The following is a 20,185-nucleotide window of genomic DNA, read 5'->3' as shown; positions in this document are numbered from 1 at the left end:
CTTACCTGTGCATGTGACTTTCAGTGTACTGACTTGTGCCCAGACTAAGTACTGTACCATAAGTAAATTGAATAATTAGTATCCACTAAATCAGACTTTTAAAGATTTCTTTCCAGATAAGGTGTTCTTTCCAATGTATGCTGCAAGTGGTTTACAAACCAATTTTATAAATAGATTCCAGTGTCTACTCGGTGGTAAATTTCTTTCAATTCTGAATTTCTCTTTTGCATGGCTTGTGGATGACATTTTCAAAATGCTGTTTTTGTAGCAAGCTCTCTTGTTAGCTGTCAGTAAGCATCTGTATTTAGAAAGTATGTTATTACTGCTTATTCTTTTAAAACAGAGACTGATGTTGATTTGGAAACATTCTTCGGATAACCTTTCTTTAAACATTTAATAACATTTTTTGTTTCAGATAGATGAAGATGAGCCTTTGTTTCTCAGTCTGATCAATGATCTCTTCCCGGGGTTGCAGTTGGACAGCAGTACCTATGATGAGCTTCAGGCTGCAGTAGCTCATCAGGTTGAAGAGGCAGGATTGGTTAACCATCCACCATGGAATCTTAAACTCGTTCAGGTAAAACTTTTTTTTCTAAAACATTCTTTGCAATCAGGAGGCAGAACAACGTGTTTGTGGTTAAACCACTGCCTTACCCAAGGACCTGCACATCTAATATAGGAAGAACTGAAGGTTGTGTGTGCCCCCCACTGAAGAAGACCAGTGCAAGGGACTTGCACTGTGGTGCCTGTAGATCTTCGTCCTAGACTGATAAAAGCCTTTATTCAGCTTGCAGAGGAAGAACTGTGTATGCTTCATCTTACAAGATTTTGTCACTCAGAAGGACTACCACTGTTTTGTGCCATTCAGTTCATTCATACTTGTATAGGCAGACTGACACTTCCACAGCAAACCTAATGCTAATATTAAAAGACAAATAGAAAATTCAGTAGAGAATTCTCCTGAAACTAAACCCATACACAGTTCCGGAGAAAGTGCAGTTCCTGTGTTTGTTTCATGTACTCAGGTATTTTAGCACTGTAGTGATTAATCATACTTCGGTTGCATGAATGTTTTGCTAATATTAATTTCTCCTTTTTGATAATACAGAAAACCCTATTTTAAATCTGGTAAAACTATTTTCAGTTGCTTTAAAAAGTTTAGGTGAGTTTTAGTTCTATGACCTGTTTATAGTGAACTTGCTTAGTGCTAAGAATATTAGCAACTGAAAATATATACTATTCCACAAAACACTAAAATTCAGCAAATGCATGCCAGGTTCAATCCTGAGCGTATAACTTGTATGTCTAATACATCTTAATCGCTACTAAGTGCAAGGAAAAATCTTTCTAAAGATTTTTTAAATTGAAATATTTTATTTTGATTTTGTTAATAGTTGTATGAAACTAATCTAGTACGTCATGGGTTGATGACACTTGGACCTAGTGGATCTGGAAAAACAATGGTCATAACTATATTAATGAGAGCACTCACAGAATGTGGCCAGCCTCACAGGGAAATGCGCATGAACCCCAAAGCTATTACTGCTCCTCAAATGTTTGGAAAACTAGATGCTGCAACGAATGACTGGACAGATGGAATCTTTTCTACTCTGTGGAGGAAAACACTGAAAACCAAAAAGGGTATGTAAATATTTTCCATGTGGCATCATAAAAATGTATCTTGAATGATATATTGAAAAAAAGCATATTTGATTCACAGATGTTCCTCTTGAGGAAAACAGTAGAGAACAGAGATGAGATTACAGGTCACCTTTTAAGAAAGGACACCAGTTTAAAAATGTATTATTTCAGTAGTATATCTACATTAAAAAAATGATCGTTTTCTTGAAACTTCAGTTCTACAGTGTAGATGTGTCACTTGGAAGCTGATAAATTATAAATTAGATTAACTTGTTCTAATAGCACTAATTTATAATGATGTTATTCCCGTGGTTTTGCATACATTGATTGCCCGTATTTATATTTCAGTATTTTAGGATTGGCATAATGAAATTCCTTTTCACAGTGTTTCATTTGTATCTGAAAAAATAAATACATTGAAAAAAGGGAATTCTTCTACAGAACTTTCCTAGAAGGATGTTAATTTTAAAAGATAGTTGAATTTCTTACATTGGAAATGCCTATGTTTTCTCTATTGGAAATTTTCTATTTTCCAAATGAAGCCAGAATTCTAAAATTTAATTGCCAAAACTTAGATATTTACATCTATATTTATATTTCAAAATAAAAGAGAAACAACCAGATTTTAAGAACAGAGGAGTGAGCATAATTTTCATTAACTTGAGAGGGATCTGTGAATATTCAATTTCCCTTGCTTAGTTGCCCAAAGAATCCTTATTTTAGTGACAAAATACTAAATTCCCCAACTTCCCCGTGCCTCCCTGGAGTAGGTTTGGGGCAGGGGGAGGAAGGAGGAAGAGTTAGATTGGGTTGTGAAGAAAGAGGTTGAATCTTGGGGAAGAAAAAGGAGTGGGGGAAAGGCATTTGTGGTGTTTGTCTTTGCTTCTTGTCATCCAAACCTATGTTAATTTGCAATAAAAGCTGTCAAGTGATCTCCCTGTCTTTATCTCAACCCGCAAACATTTTCACCTTATTCTCTCCCTCTGTCCTGTGGAGAGGGGAGAGAGAGAGAGTAGCACTGTTTCTATCTGGTACCCAGTCAAGGTAACAAATATTCAACACTATACAGATCTATTTTGGTCTCATTTGCTACTAATTGTTTCAAAAATATTTCCTTAACTAAGTATGCAATTTATTCAGTAATGAGCATCCATGGAGATGGCAGAAATTACAATAAATAAAATAAATTTTTATACATTTAAGTTCCAAACCATCTTTTGTACACTTATTTTCTTGTTTATTTCAGCAATGTGATATGAACTATCTCTCTTTTGATTATTTTTTCCAGGTGAAAATGTGTTTCTGATTTTAGATGGTCCTGTAGATGCAATCTGGATTGAGAATTTAAATTCAGTTTTGGATGATAACAAGACCCTTACTCTAGCAAATGGAGATAGAATTCCTATGTCTCCTTCATGTAAACTGTTATTTGAGGTCCACAACATTGAGAATGCCTCTCCAGCAACAGTTTCTCGAATGGGTATGGTCTTCATCAGTTCTTCTGTCCTCAGCTGGAGACCAATATTACAAGTAAGATAATCATTGCAGGCTGCTCTTTATTACACCTTGCTATACATTTATACTGAACATTGTTGTGGATGTTTCTTTCAGGCATGGCTGAAAAAACGTTCTGCTCAAGAAGCTGAACTTTTGCAAAGTTTGTATGACAGAATCTTTGAACCAGCATATGTATATATGAAACTAAACCTTAACCCAAAAATGGAGCTTCTGGAATGTAACTACATTATGCAGGTAAAACAGATACTGTATGAGTTTGAATGAATTGACTGACAATAGTAAAGGTGCAGAAATAGAAAGGAGAACATTTGATAGCCATAAAATTGAATTTGAAAATATTGTCTCCTGACAAAGAAAAGCTCAAAGTCAGTATTTGTTTCTTAGGCAATATAAGAGAGAGTGTGAAGATGTGCAGAACAAAATTTTTCTTCTCTGTATCACTTCATACCTAGGCTAGTCTTCTAATGACTGGAATTTGCAGGCTTCAGTAAATTTCCAGAAGCATATGTTTAACAAGCTAGTGAACACATTCTGATTCTTTTAATACCAAAAAAACTGTGGTATCACTGTATCTCTACTGGTAGTGTCAGCAGAGATAGAGAAGAATTCTATTTATCTTTCTGTCTTCAGATGTAATAGATGTTAGCTTGTCCACCAGCTCTTTCAAGGTCAATATAGTAATTTTTGCCTCTCCCTTCCTATCAGTTGGAATTCTACTTTGAGTGGAGTCCAAACTATATCAGTGATTTACTAATAATATAAATATGTTTGGCAGATTTTGCAAGACTGTCAGTCCTGTACTGCATATCTCCAGCTGATTTGTTTATGAGTCTGTTGTCATCTGCAAATTCTAATTTTCCAGACTTTCCATTTGTCCATGTAATCTCACTCTTATTTTGACACATTCATAAAAAATTCAGTAGTGCCCTTGAAGAAGAGTCTCGACAAGATAATGTTCTGGAGAGCACTCCAGTTTAATGTTAAACTAGTGAATTCGCACCCAATATCTTTTTGCTGTTCATTAGAGAGTTAGCTTCAGATTCTCTAGATTGTGAAGTATTTTACTGCAAACTAATACCCACAGTAAATGCTGGAGAGCTTAACTGTGCAGTATCAAGTGGAATTAGAGTATCTATAGAATTGAAGTCCACAGGCAGGAACTATGGAACTTAGCACTTCTATGACATGCAATGCACAACTTTTTTGAGACAGATATTATTTTTCTTCTACGTTTCTTATCTGTGAAACCTCTGACTGAACTGAGCTTGTCTTCATGGAAGATTTTTCCCGTGATCAAAAGTTTCTTTTATTTTTGATTAGTGCTTGTTAGGAAGTGTCAGCAAGTCAGTGTTCTATTCATACTGCTTGATCAGGGAAGTATTTCCCTGATTTAAGCTGTGTTGAATGTTTCTTCCTGTGAATGAAAATCTCCAGTAAGTTTCTGTCACATCTATGACAAAATAAATAACTCTTAGTAGGCCTCTATGCTTGTGTTATCAGAGAGCCAGTGACACCAGAGATTTTACCCTACTTGAACCTTAAGATCCCAGTTTTGCCATATATGATCTCTGTGCAGAAGCCCTGTACCTCATCAGCCTCCTGATTTGTTGGGTCTTATGTGTCTTTAGTAATTGTAGGATTCAGGACATGCTGCTTCTGTTCAGGTCATGCATTTTCAAAAATTACAACCAAATCAAAGCAGTTGCATCTGGCAGACTTGTATTTGAATTCTAAAGTTCAGTTTTGGATGTTCACCCAAACATGCACATATACCTGATTATCTGCCATTTGTAAGCATTCACAATTTAAGCTGCCTATTCATGTACAACAGCTTTATAATGGTTTAATACAAGTGTGATCTCATCTTTGCTTTCCTCCTCGTAATTTCCACTGACTTTCTAACTCTTTATGCATCCTCTGGCCCACTTCATTAGGTAGACAAATACAATTTACCTTGGGAGATTCAACACCAGTTTTTTGTTTAGAGTTATCCTGCCTTATGAGCCTATTGGAAAACTCAGTAAACCTATAGCTAAAGTAGATCTGATTGATAAAGTCAGCATGAAGGATGAAGGATCAAAGGTGCTTGGCATCGTTCTTTACCAGGGATTTACACGGATGCTAAATAGTCATAGCAGAAGATAGGAGTTTCATTTCTAGATAAACAACCTATTGGAAGATAGGAAATGTGTGACTGGATTATCAGTTCTTAGGAAGACAGAGGTTATCAGTGATCCTGAGGCACCTTTGCTGGGATCAGTGCTGTTCAAAATGTTCATAAACAATTTGGAAAAGTTTTAGGTGAAGAAATTTATTGATGATAGTAGATTATTCAGGGTATTAAGGACGAAACAACTAACCATGAAGAACTGTAGACAGACTTTATGAGACTGAATAAATAGGTAATAAAATGGCAAATGAAATTCAGTGAAGATAAGCATGAAGGAGTTCACACAGGAAGAAAACAAACTGTTCAATGCCGTGAATAGCAGACCTGTGGGACATCTTGCCAAAGGTTGTAATAGGCAATAAAAGTTTATGTAGGCTTAAGACCATTCTTGGTATTTTCAGGGTGGAAAAAACCACATAGGATTATAAAACCAGAAAAAGTGTGCATTGTTCAGAAAGTCACAAGCCCAAGAGGGTACCAACAGGAAGTGCTACTCCAGCACCACCACAGGCCAAGAGAGATTTTTTGCTTTTACTCTTCTCCACTTTTGGTCACTATTGCAAACGAGACGCTGGGCAAGCATTAGAAGTATTACTTCCCACCCCAAGTATGAGATGCAAGACAGCATAAGGAGTACTAATTCCAAGAGCTGACTGAAAATCTGTTTCACTGTTAAAAAGATGTATTTTGAAACAATAAGCTGGACACTGTATAGAAGGGGAGTAAAATGGGGTTACCTAAAACAGTCAAACATCTGAATGCATAAGTAGCATCACAGAATTGTAGATAGCAAGTTACTATTTTTCTAGAATCTGGACTCTAGTTCCTTAGAAACAGAATGAAGCAATCACATAATAGAATAATTTAATCTATTTTTTAAAAACAAAAAAAAATAGAAGTTCATGTGATAGATACATAAATTGACCATAATTGAGATAAATGCATCAGATGCATGCTGAAAATTCTTCCATGCTTAAAACCAGAAAGAAATGGCTATGCTTCACCTACTCTTGGAGTTCTGAATATTATAAAGTCCCTTAAAAAGCTGTTTTGCTCCCCTAGCTTATAAATTATATTTCTTATGTAGGCATAACTTAAAAGGATAATTGCCTTTGATCAAATTGCCTAAGTAATTTTGAAAATTTTGTCCAGTTTTATATAGCTATCTTTAATAAATTTTTTTTGGTTTGTAGTTCTGAATTTTATGTTTGGGGATTTTTTTGTAATTTGATTTAAATTTTGAATACATGTAAATAATGCATGTGCGTACATATATAGGTTAATAAAAAGTGATTATGTAGTATTTTCTAAATGCATATTTTAAAATATTTTCAGTCTATTAATCTTCTGGAGGGCTTGATTCCTTTGAAGGAAGAACGTGGTGTATCACCTACACAGAATCTGCATAAATTGTTCAGCTTTGCAATAATGTGGAGTTTAGGTGCCCTTCTGGAGCTGGACAGTCGAGATAAACTTGAAGCCTTCATCAGAGCTCATGATAAAAAATTAGACTTACCAAAAATCTCCCCTGGCACCAATCAAACGATGTATGAATTTTATGTTAGTAAACACGGTAAGAAAAAGAACCAATATTGCTTTTGATACTGTAATTTTAAAACTCTGTTACTCCTTTAGTCCTTATTATACAATCATATGAGTTGTTTGACAGTGTAGTACCAGCACATCTGTGTTGGTCAGAGACAAGAGATAGAGCACCCACTGCTAACATTTTCTTATTTCTTTTTGTTTTAATTTCTTTCTTACAAATTACTTTTCTATTAATTTAGCCTGCCCACAATTTTTAGATAATTTGTGCTTAGGCTGGTTTAGTCTAACTTAGTGTTATTTTATGTTTAATTTTCTTACAGCTGGTAATTATTGTTAAAGGAATAAAAACCTGATTTTAATTTTGCTTAGTAATTATTACTCATGTCTAATAATTGGTCATAAGTCTGAAAGGTTATAGAATTGTAAGAATAGTGAGATATTGTGATTCTTGATATTTTGAATAGTGTGCTATTTTCCAGAACAAATTTTTTAGTTTAACTAGCACACACAACCAATGTCACAAAAAACTTACTGTTATGACAGAGTATGTTCTCTTCTGAAGAAATTAATTTCTCTCATATCCAAATTCACTTTTTTCTTTTGCCAGCAGCATTGATTTAGTGTACACATATGCAATCCATATTCTCATGTTCTGTAATTTTTCACCAGCAGTGTGAGAATTAGTTTCTAGGTAAACATTCTTTTTTGTTTTTATTTAGATAAGTATATATAAATTTAAGAAATATGTCTATATTTAGTAGGACTGTAGACTAATTACAGGTCATGACTAAGAATGTCTTTTGTTATGTGCATTTTTTAGCTGAATTTGAGAAAATATATCCCTTTTTATACTTTGTAGTATTTTACCCATAATGTCTATTTTTTACAATTATTGTATTAATGAAATATTGAACATGATCTGAATATCATGGCACTTTCCACTTTTTTTTTTTTTTTTTTTTTTTTTTTTTTTTTTTTTTTTTTGGTCTTTTCAGGTAACTGGGAGCACTGGAGTAAAAGAGTTCAGGAATTTGTTTATCCAACAGATCATGTCCCAGACTATGCATCTATTCTGGTTCCAAATGTTGATAATACCAGAACTCAGTTTTTGATAGACACGATTGCAAAACAAAAGAAAGTAAGTACTGGATTATTTAAGTATATACCTACCATATGAAATAATTTAAAAACTACTTAAAAAGTAACTGGATTTCACAATCATTCTTCATCTTCTCTGTCTCTAGTCATTGCTTCCCACATGCATCATTATGTTGTTTTATTTTTATTTTCTTAACATGGATCCTCTGTAATTATTTCTGTGCATGAAAAAAACTTTAAAATATAAAGGAAGGAATTTGCAAGAAGCCTTCTTAGAGTCATCCACTAAAAGAGCCTGTTGCAGTGGATGTGTTGGAAACTGGAAGTAATCAGGCAACTGGAAGAAAATCCTCTGGCACATTGTTGCTTCTTCCTTTCTCCTTTAACTCTGCAAAAAATTTTCTTGGAGGATCCATGTGGGAAGAAAAACATGGTTTCAGTGCATATGGAGACACAGGAAAAACCTATCAGAAAAATGTATCATTTAAAAATAGACACAGAAACTATTCTTTTCTCAAAAATAAGTCTGTTATGCATATATAGATATAAGTTTTGGTATTACTTACGTGATTTAAATATCTGTTACAGGCTGTTTTGCTCATAGGAGAACAGGGGACTGCAAAGACAGTCATGATTAAGGGATATATGAAGAAATATGACCCAGAAGAGCATTTGTCAAAAAGTCTAAACTTTTCATCTGCCACAGAACCATTTATGTTTCAGGTAAAAGTATAGATTTTAAAAAATCTTGCATACTATTTCCTTGCTAAGTGTATAAAGGGTACTTAATTCTGATGATAAGTGATTTAGTCTTAAATTCTAAAGATCTTTTTCCTCTAATTCACTTCAACACTTCAGAAAATTCTATTACAAGTAGTTTTTGCAGACTGTAATAAAATATAGCCACTCACATAGAGATACATATATTCATGATTGCTGTGTGGTTTTTCATCATGGAATTCTAAGAATCAATTTTTTTGCTGAAGACCTTTGATTTTCTTTTTGGATTTTGGGTAATACTTTGGTTTTTTTCCTGATTCTTTAGTATATAGCGTTAATTTTAATTTTTGTTAAATAAAGAACAGATTTCAACTTACAGATAATTGTATTTTTCCCCAGCTCAGGAGTTACTACATCATCAGAAATTCAATCTTTAAAGACCTTTAGCACGACAACTTTGTAGAAAGTTCTCTTTCCCAATGTAACTGGTAAAAATCAATATAAATAGAAAAAAATGCTGTACATAGATTTCTCAAGTGATTGAAAGGATATTTTATAACACTGTGTTATGATTTGGTATTACTAATTTGCTAGGATGTGATTCTTTAAGTTGAATTGGCTTCATTACCAATTCAATGCAATGAATTCATGGTGAAAAACCTCTGGTAGGAAAAATAATTCATTCTGGAATATTTCTTGATTGAAAAATCTATTTGTGCAATAGGTCTTACAAACTCCATTCTGAAATCAGGCATATTTTCTAAGAAGTTAATATAAATGTTAAGAAAATGGTGAACAATAATGGATTATACTCCTATTTTTAAAAAAATTCCAGACTCCCAGAATGCTTGCTGGGTTTTTCCCACCAGGTATTCTTATGTATAAGATGTCTGGTTGTAGTTTGTGTCAAAATGAGACAGAATAAGGCAGCCATCCTTTCATGCATGCAAGACTTATTGAACAGTCAGTATCTCATCCCAGTGTCCTTCACCAAGCGTATTATGGGTCCTGAGAACAGTAATGTCTTGAAAACACATCCCAGGCTTGCTTCTCTCTGGTACAGAGGGTGTGTGAGAGGACCTTGGTGTGTCTTGTCTGCTGCAGTCCTGTAGCTCCTCAGAAGAGGGGCTCTCTTAGCAGCGAGTTAGCTCAAGACATGGTTCACTCTGCTGGTTTCCAGTGGAGAGATGGAGCAGAAACAGACTAAATGCTTCTAATCACTTAAAAAAGTTACACTCAAGATATTATTTTTTTTTTCATTTTGAGTCACCATTCTGAGGATATTTGAAAGATTGTGTGATTTTGGACTCATTAGATGTGCTACAAAGTTCTTGATTTCTTATGTAATAACTTAGCAGTTTCTCTTTTTGACCTTATTCACGTATTCTCAGTCTGTATCTTAAAATACTCATTAATATCCTGTTGTAAAAATGCAACAAAAACATATGTTTGGACAACATGTATCTATTTTCTGTTTCAAAAATACTACTAATACTTTTATCTTTATGACAGCACATGCTACATTACTTATATAGGATGGCAATTGTGCTTTTAGAGAGAAAACATTACTTGTCTAAGGAAAACATCTGGTACCATCTTGTAAGGTGTTTTTTTTCTGTCATTGTTTATGTATCTTTAGAAAGACTGTAGAGCTGTAGAACTCTGAAGAAACATTTCAGTTATATTTCAGTGTTACTTGTCTATTGCATCCTCTTTCTTGCCACAAAAATATTAAAATTCTGCATTGCATCACTCACAAGACATCTGGGAAATCATAACAAAAGGAATCTAAGTTGCCTCTGTGTGTTCTCTAGTTGTATTGCTAATATTAAACAATTGATATTAGTTAGGGGAATTATAATGCTGATAATGAAAGATTAAGTTCTAAGTTTGGAAACTTTTTAAAAAGTTCTCTAGTATCCAGAGGCAGGTTGCAGAACAGGAGTTGGATTCCTTAGGAATCAGGTTCCTTAATATTAGAATTAAAGATGAAACTGCTAACAAAAAGATGGAATCATTGGCTTAATGCTTCAGCATGTTTTTCAACAATGCATTTTAAATATTGTTGCTTTAGATATAAAATGAGATCTCTCTTTACTTTTTTAGAGGACAATGGAGAGTTATGTGGACAAACGTGTTGGAAGTACTTATGGACCTCCTGGGGGCAGAAAGATGACGGTTTTTATTGATGATATCAATATGCCATTTATCAATGAATGGGGAGATCAGGTAAACTTTTTTGATTACTACTTACTCTTAAAAAGTGCTTTTTCTATATATACACACATGGGAATCAGTGGACTTCTTAAATATTTTAATTGACTATTAATTATTGGAAATGCTTTCTAATTATAGTACACACACACAAAAAAGAGAGTAAATTAGATTTTCTGATGAGACGTAATATAGTGATGTCATATTTTACATAATCTCCACTTCCTTATTTTTGTAAGACTAAACAAAAATCAGCACTAAGTAAGTAAAAAGTAGCATATTATCAATTTCAAGATTGACATTTATCTGAGAGCACCAATAAAGAAATTTCTGCCAAGTGAAGGTACGATACCTTGGAGAGAGAAATAAAGGATGTGAAAAATTCAAGGCCTCCACTAGGTCTCACATTATGGCCCCAAGACATGGCTGAAATATTTTTAATGGGATAATGCTTTGTGATTGGTGCTACATATCATGTTGGTTTTGGTGGGGTATGTGAGCACATACATAAGGCTAGCTGAATATCGTTGGAGCAGTTGCTGTGGGGCAAACTCTGGAGCTGTAGAGTGGAATGTAGAGTGAATAACCTTTCCAAAATAAACAAAAAAGAATCAGTGGTTTTGCTTCAAAGGAGGCCCAAGAGCAAACTGAAAAGCGTAATTTGAACAACTGTAGCTGATTGTCCAGCAACAAAATAAGAAACAAAATATTTTTTCCCCTAGTTTATTGCTTTACTTTTGTTTAGTTCAAAAGAATACAAACACATTTTCTTGATATTATATGGCAGTAGAGCTCTGAAACTACTTTCCTGCCATTTAAAATCACATAAACCAAGATTTTCCATGTGACAAAGGAATGTAGATTAATCTGTTTTTAGGTTAAGGTGACAGTACCTCTCTATGGATTAATAGAATTACAAAAGGAAGTTAAATTATCATGGTGTATTTTCTCCTTTTCTTGCATAAATTTCTAATCTGTACAACTTTCATAAATTTACAGATAACAAATGAAATTGTCCGTCAGATGATGGAAATGAGAGGAATGTACAGCTTGGATAAACCTGGAGACTTCCTCACAATTGTAGATGTACAAATAATAGCAGCAATGATACATCCTGGAGGAGGCCGCAATGATATTCCCCAGCGTTTGAAAAGGCAGTTTTGTGTATTCAACTGTACATTGCCATCCAATGCATCCATCGACAAAATTTTTGGTACCTTTTTCTCTTGTTTTAGTATAATCTATTTCCTTTCATAATGGACTTAAAAGTTATAAAAGTATGCTCTCTTTCTCACTTTCATAACGCAAATTCAGCGTTCTTCCAGTAAAACAACTGAAGCTGTGGTACAGCAAAAACAGTGCTGTGGAAGAGAAATGAAACCCTTTAAATGCTTGTCTTTTAATAAATATTAAGGCAAACTGTTGAAAAAGTTCGATGACTTCGGCGAGGGAAGACATTTCAGACAACCAATGTGATTGATGAAGCAAGCTCTGTCTATTAGCAATCCAGAGGCACTTATATAGTATACCAGCTTGTTAACTCTTAATTGGCTTAAACCTATCAAAGTGCATTTCTGCTTCTACATAATTAGACTACATTGGCAAGCTTCTACAGTTATGTTATGATTAAAGAATTCAGAGTTCACCCTCCCTTCTCATGGTCAGTACATCTTATCTGCACAGCTGCACATCCTCAAAACTCCCTTTTTGTTCTCAGGCCTGTTTCTCACACAGGTGCTTTCTCATGGAGGTTTTTTCTCATAAAGGCCTTTGCTTGCAGGCTTTTGCTTGTACAGTTATTGATTTGTTCCCTTTATCAATGATCCATGTCCCTGATCCTCTAATCATTTTGCAACAGCAAACAAATATTAATAAAGTAATGACATCTCCTGGAAGACTATGACTACTGCTGTTTCTGTGTAGATTAACATTCCACCTCTGCACTCTCTGAAATGCACTCTCACTAAATTTCTCAATTCTGGTAGCTCTGTCAATGCAGGATATGGTAGAAAGCCAGCCCTTACTGCCCAATGTTTCTATACCAAGTCAGAAAAGCCACAGACAACAGAGAAAAATAATTTCATCTGTAATTTAAAATTATATTTTATCAGTTAATGTTTTAAATGAGCACCTATTTGTCTTGCTCACAACCTACCCTATTATATCCTACAACCTTAGATTAGTTGTTTATTGCATTTTATATTTTCAGGTGTAATTGCCTGTGGATACTTTCATCCCTGTAGAGAATTCAACCCTGAAGTATGTGACCTAGTGGAAAAATTGGTCTCAACAGGTAGAATATTGTGGCAGCGGACAAAGGTATAAATTCAGGGAAGGATTTATCTCTGAATAGAGTGACTATTAGTTTAATTTAGGCAACTATTCCCTAAGATTTTACCTATAAGAAAAACCCAAATAAAAAACAAACCACCCCAAACAACAAAAATACCACCTCTCTTCCCCCCGACCCCCCCCCAAAAAAAAAAAAACAAAAAAAAACCCAAAAAAAAGAGCTAAGAAAACAAAGAAAGATGGGCTCTACAACGTTTTGGAGATGAAATCTGGAAAATATCAGATTTCAGTATACAGGACAGATGAATGGAAATATCAGCCCACTCATTCCTATAAGTTAATTCATGTTACCCAAAGCTTTAATCTCCATAGCTACGGAACAGGGAGTGAAAGTCTTTGCAAATTATAATTTTTAGTTTATAAAGCCAGAGCAACATGTGAAACAATTACATGTTGTAAGTCTTGGCGTTTCACATTTAGAGATATATCCTGCTTTCAAAAAATTAGATACTCTTGGTGATTTCTTATAAAGAGTTTTCCCACAGTGTTATGTGTGAAAATTAGTATTTTTGTTATTTTTATGTTTTATATGTGTTATTAATGATAAAGTTATAAATTTTATTGGTACTGATTCTTTCTAGATGTTAGTGATTTTGAATATTAACAGTATTTTTCTTTAGGCAAAGATGTTACCTACACCATCAAAATTCCACTACATCTTCAACCTTCGAGACCTTTCTAGAATTTGGCAAGGAATGTTAACTATAAACGCAGAAGAATGCAAAACCATCACTGTCCTTCTAAGACTTTTTAAACATGAATGTACCAGAGTAATTGCTGACAGGTATAATAATTATAGCATTTTATATTTAGTAGGCTTAGCCATTTACTTCATTTATGCACATACATCTGTAAAACTTCTAAATATGATAAAACTTGTTAGGCCAATATGAAAAATTTTATCTTATTTTGCATGCAGTCTGCATTGGGGTATTATTCCAACAAATATCATGCTATGTCCTCATAGATTAACCCAGTAACTGGATGGAAAACATCAAAATATGAACATATTGCATATTGCAACCTACTTTTTTTTCCCCTTTGGCTGCACTCAGCCAATTCCGCTGTAGAAAAGAGAACTTTATGGTGTCCTAAATTTATACACATAGGATAATTTAAAATTGCTTTGCTCTCCTTACAGAAACAAACAGGATTGTATGCTTATGACAAAAATTGGCCCATTTCCTATAAATCTATTTCAAAATATTCATAAAACAGATATAGCTATAACTTGTATGTCTTGGAGACCAGTATTATTTTTCTGTTCATTGTGTTTGAATTTCTTGTGAAATTTTAGATGTAGCACTATAGCTGCCACTAAAAACCTGACATATACCCACTACTACTGTGAGTAGTTATAGTTAATACAATTTTTTCTCACTCTGATGCCCTGAGGAATGGCCTTCATAATTTTTATAAAGTAATGTTTTATACTTAAAGCATTAAATTTTAATATTGACTCCTGGAAACAGTTATGTGGATTTTCTTACGCTTCATTGACTTTATAAAGCTATTGCAAAGTGAAAGGAATGACAAATATTTTGCCGTGGACACAAGAGGGCATTTTAGAGTGCTTTTGCTTTTAGTTACACCTAAGAGGTTTTGAATTGAAAAGTCATCAGGCATTACTGGCCATGACCAGAATGTTCTCAGTATTCAACATAGCTGCAAAACTTTCAGATGAAATTTATCTGTTTTAACATGTTGACTACATAAATGCAGTCTGGAGTAGATGACTTGGCATGGTAGCAGGTAAGATTAATAACATAATAATTACATTGTATTCAAGCAGAGTCAGCCTTAATTGTATTATTCAATTAATTTGTCAACATAAAGGAAAGAGATATAGAAGAAATATAAGGAGTTCCATCTCTGTTTTTGAACTATAAGAAGGACAAAGGGAAATACTCCTAAGTATATGTTGATATGTGGACTTTGGCATATAGTCAGTAGAAACAGAAAAAACCCTTAATATGAAAAACTTTGAGATGAATTGCACACTTCCAAAACTGGTGGATAAAACAACTGCCCTCCATTTCATGTAAATGTTAAGAAAAACTCCAAACAAAATATAGACCATTGTCAAAAAGTTTTGTTTACCATCCCTGCCTGTATCTTCTAGAATGCCTCATTTTCTTTCAGGAGAGCTCTGTCAGCTGACAGAGCACATCTCTTTTTTCCCCAGAAGATGCATTAACAAACTTGAGTTAAGAGCCAAGGAAGATTGCTGTTATCACCAGTTTCAGTATCCCAGACGAACCATAATCTTGCTCACTTTTTCCTCTCCTAAGATACAGATGCTGAGTTCAGAAAATGCATGCAGGAAATGTAAAAGGAAACCTTATCCATCAGCTGTCAAGAATATAAAAATAAAGGCCAGACTTTTCTGCTGACTTAAAAAGTTATTTCTCTGTAATCGGAGAATGCCCATTCACTGCCAAATATTAGCAGTGCTGATATTTCTAACTGTCTGAACTACCATATATTATACAAACTTACACATTGGTTAAAATTCATGTCTATACATTTACATGTGCAACAGAGTGCTGTTGCTATAAGATGGGGGGAAACGTTTAATTTTAACTTAAAGCTCGAATCCAACCCACTAAGGCAGAAGTATCATACAGAATCATACAGTGTATTATTTTCCATTTCAAAGTTGGTAGCAGTATCACTGGCATTTATTGATATGTTCATGCAATTTTTAAATTTGTTGTGGTAAATTTAAAAATGCATGTAAGATACGTATTTTTACAGATATGTTGTATACTGGAAAGGGGGGGAGAGAGAGAGTGTAGTCATGCAGTCCCTGCTCCCATGCTGATTTTAGATTTCCTAGTGGTTAATATTATAATGTCATTACTAAAAACCTCCAACAATAGTGAAGTATATAATGCATATCTAGGCTGTCTCTATAACAGTTCTTCAGTATAGCTTGTCTTATTTGAAAACTCAGAGCACTGGGCTTCTTCACGTTCATTCTACTTTCCTCTCAGTTGTATCACTAAAAACAAAAAGAAGTAAATATATGGGAATTCTTTTTTTCTGTACTTTACATTCACAGTTTGAATTAGCTTTTTCTGTGGACGAGGTGGTTCTTGTCTTTTATATTTGCCAGTTACTCCTAAGTAGCATTCTTCATTGCTTCACAGATAATCACAGCCACAGATAAGCACAATAGTCAAAGGTCTAATCTGTGTTAAAATCAGATTGAACCTGTTAAGGGAAGCAGATAAAGCTGTTTACACAATGAAATGTAGTCACTAGTATCTGTTTCCAGACTTTCATTAGTCCCCTCAACTCCAATGCATATTCCTCTCTGCTAATTCTGGGTTTTGGTGCAAGAGGTGTTGAGAATGGAGTCAGGTTGTAGTGGCATATATTACCTTCCTTTTACTTGTCTCATTGCAGTTTCATAGCCAGTGCTACGATACCATAAATTACGCTGTTCTCCTGCAGGCTGAAAGATGATAAGGCTCACTTAGCAATGGTTATTTGGGAAAACATTCACTCTTTTTCATCCTTTCTCATCTGGAAAATTAAATGGTCTGTTGTCTCGTTTTAGGTGAAAGTTGGAAAATCAAATTATTTTGTTTTGTATTTTATGTCACTGACTATTAAAGTATGGAAGCATTTGATTTCTGTGAATGTTGCCTAATCTATTTTTGTGACTGCTGTGTAGTATGTATTGTCTAATATGTATTTTTCTTTAAAATGTTTCAAGCTATGTCTTTTTGTTTTGGTTTTTTGCTTAGTATTTAATTACCTGCTTTCTCTCTATATAACTAGAAATATATTTTGAAAGTTGTACTAATTTATGGGTTTTAGGTTTAATACACCCGAAGATACAGCCTGGTTTGAAAAAACTATTGATAAAACACTTGAGGAATATGTGGAGGCAGATTTAAGCAAAGTTCTCCAAGCTGAACCCTATTTTGTAGATTTTTTACGGGATGAGCCTGAAGCAACTGGTGAAGAACCAGAAGATGCTGAGCTTCAAGCACCAAAAGTTTATGAGGAGGTATTTCATTTCACACATAAAATACTAGGCACTTAAGTTTTCCTTTAATTATTAAGTATGTTATATTGCAGAACTCATATAATACAGAAATTTTTTTGAATAGCTATCACATTTTTTTGGTGAAAATATATCTAGATTTTCCTGGTTAGCATGCAGTAGATCATTTTAATGATGTTAGATTTAATAATGACATATAAATGTGGTTTATTTGTTCCTGTTCTCCTTGCTTCTTTTTTTTTCCCCACCACTAGCAAAAAAATTTTGCTTGAACACAACTAAAATAATTATGGTGAATTGGCAAGATAATATCATTGCACATGGCCAACACATAAAAATGAAATTTGTGTAAAAATATCAGTACAGTTTTAAAATTCTGAAGAGCCATACTAGTGTTGTTATGGATTTTTTTTTTTTTTTTTTTTTTTTTTTCAGATTCCAAACTATGAATTTCTTTGCAAAAAATTGCGGGCGTATCAGGGACAATACAATGAAAATATTAGAGGGTCATTTCTTGATTTAGTGTTTTTCAAGGATGCAATGACACATCTTATTAAGGTTTGGTATTGCTACTTTTTTATTACTTTAGCTGTTGCAACAGTGTTCTTTACTCAAGCAAGCTCTTCTTAGAGGGCACATTGTGAAAAGCTTTTCTTACCCCCAAACTGCTTTGCCGTCTTTGCCTGGTAATTTTCAAGAACTAGCAAAGAGCGACAGTCATTTTACTTGTTTGCATGTTTTATAATAAATTCCTTAGTTAAATATCCGTTTAAACTTCTATGTATTCACATGGATGAAGATTTTCCTCGATAGGAAAGGTGAGCCCATAAATAAAGACATTTTTAATATGTATATGAAATTATTTTTAATTGTTTAGAGTTCAGAGAACACTTCAAATGTATCTGTACCTGACAGGGGACCAAAACAACATGAGGTAGGATCTGATTGGATGAGAGATGTGAAAAGAAATATAAATTAGGGCTGCAATAGAATCAGTGTGTAGGGTTGAATTTAGGGTAGTGTGTAGATTTCAACTAACAGTCATTTGTTCTCCTATTCAGAAAGGAATATATAAGAGACTTCATCTGAAGTCAAAATCTGATTCATGGGGGTGAAATAAAGGCAAAGTATGAGATTTGTGTCTCAGGTTTAAGGAGTGTTATCTCAGGAATTGCTTTGACTGGATTTGACTGGTCTGATTACTGAAAGACACACAGAAGTTGCAGTGAAACAAAAACAGAAGAAGGTGTTTTGTTCTTCTCTAGTTGACCTCAAATGAAGTAAATGTTTGTTTGCTTTGCATTTAAACAGAAGTAAACAAATTTCTTTTTAAATATAGTTCACGTGACACTAGGTGAATTTCAGAAGACCTTGAAAATCTCTGACATTCCATTTTTATTGGCAAGTTTTAGCCAGAATATCCTCAATATGCAATTAGAGACAGCAGGGATCCTTTTTACTACCTAAAGTGACAATTAATCTAGTCACCCTCATAATTTCATATTTAGACTTTTTTAATATAGTTATCTGGATAGGCTCAGAGGGAAGTGTGCAGTAAGCTAAAATTTTATAACAGATAAAAATGAATGTATTTCAAAGACTTGATGTAGATGCCAATCTTTTGCATTTTGTGCATAATTTACATGTGGACCAAAATAAAACATAAAACCTTAAAAGTAATAGTGCACTAACGTATCATAAACCCAAAGAAGATGTGTCAAAAAGCAATAGAATAGTAAATTTGTAATTCTACTTTAGTATCTGGGAGACTTGGTAAGAAAACTATCACAAAGGAAATGTTGAAAGTAGGTAGAATAGAAGATAATATTAAAGGATAGTTTAACTGTGTTCAAATCTTTCAGACTCCTAAAATTAGGAATGTGGTGTTTGTTCTTCTAGCTGAAGTTTTTTTATTGATATTTTTAAACAGATTCAGGATGGTGCCTTCAACATAAACTGGAGCTCAAAATGTCCCCTTTCATGTATTTAAATCCTATGTGTAACTGATTATAACCATCCTATATTCTTATACGCAGCTTCTTCATTAGCTACACTAAATTCCCAAAGAATTTACAAGTGTTCTTTAGAGGAAAAATTTTCTGCAAGTATCCTTTTAATAATTTTTACATTGTATTATAGTAAATTAGGTGTAAAGCATAATAGATTTTTACTTTTGTTAACTAATATTTAAATATTAGTGATATTTTTCTTTATTATTTCCTTTATAGATTTCCCGGATTATTCGGACAGCATATGGAAATGCTTTACTTGTTGGAGTTGGTGGTTCTGGAAAACAAAGTCTTGCAAAGTTAGCCTCCTTCATTGCTGGCTATAAAATATTTCAGATCACTTTAACCAGGTAAGAAATGCAAGAAATATATAAATCACATTCATGGTATTGCTTTGTCTTTACATGGCCACAGATTTTTCTCCCTTTTTTCTTCTTTATTTTCATTTTGTCACCATTTGAAAAATATTGAAAACAATACACTCTTATCTGGTTTGTACACAACATTGGAATTATTTTGACTTGGAAAAGGTAGACCATGTGTTAGCTATTCCTGCACCAAAATATGTGTATTTACAAAGGATGTTTGCAATGTCATTTATAAAACACTATAATCCAAGGAGAGCGGTATTCTGAGTTGTTCTGAATTAACAGGTAATGTTCCTTATTTCTCCTAGATCTTATAATGTAACCAATCTGTCAGAAGATTTAAAAGAGTTATATAGAACAGCTGGACAGGAAGGACAAGGCATCACCTTTATTTTCACTGATAATGAGATAAAAGAGGAGTCATTTTTGGAATATGTAAATAATCTGCTGTCTTCAGGAGAGGTAAGGGTCTCAGCCTGACAGGCAATGTGCTTTAGAAGCAGGGTGCTTTTCTCACTACTTTATTTAT

General features: G+C 33.7%; 1 protein-coding gene across 1 annotated transcript in view; it reads left to right on the top strand.

Annotated features, from left to right (window-relative positions):
- The window catches only part of DNAH8 (dynein axonemal heavy chain 8), a 121,799-nt gene that overhangs the window by 60,397 nt on the left and 41,217 nt on the right, over positions 1 to 20,185 (top strand). Inside the window, exons 49-63 of the mRNA XM_019281159.3 lie at positions 416 to 577; positions 1,395 to 1,641; positions 2,930 to 3,171; positions 3,253 to 3,393; positions 6,665 to 6,902; positions 7,873 to 8,015; positions 8,564 to 8,698; positions 10,802 to 10,924; positions 11,909 to 12,122; positions 13,119 to 13,228; positions 13,882 to 14,045; positions 17,090 to 17,282; positions 17,715 to 17,837; positions 19,508 to 19,638; positions 19,965 to 20,118. Of these exons, the coding sequence (XP_019136704.3) occupies positions 416 to 577; positions 1,395 to 1,641; positions 2,930 to 3,171; positions 3,253 to 3,393; positions 6,665 to 6,902; positions 7,873 to 8,015; positions 8,564 to 8,698; positions 10,802 to 10,924; positions 11,909 to 12,122; positions 13,119 to 13,228; positions 13,882 to 14,045; positions 17,090 to 17,282; positions 17,715 to 17,837; positions 19,508 to 19,638; positions 19,965 to 20,118 (2,520 nt within the window). The remainder of the gene's footprint in view (positions 1 to 415; positions 578 to 1,394; positions 1,642 to 2,929; positions 3,172 to 3,252; positions 3,394 to 6,664; positions 6,903 to 7,872; positions 8,016 to 8,563; positions 8,699 to 10,801; positions 10,925 to 11,908; positions 12,123 to 13,118; positions 13,229 to 13,881; positions 14,046 to 17,089; positions 17,283 to 17,714; positions 17,838 to 19,507; positions 19,639 to 19,964; positions 20,119 to 20,185) is intronic.

This window comes from Corvus cornix, chromosome 3, assembly GCF_000738735.6.
Source record: "Corvus cornix cornix isolate S_Up_H32 chromosome 3, ASM73873v5, whole genome shotgun sequence".
Lineage (NCBI taxonomy): Eukaryota > Metazoa > Chordata > Aves > Passeriformes > Corvidae > Corvus > Corvus cornix.
This window is presented reverse-complemented; position numbering and strand designations above follow the sequence as displayed.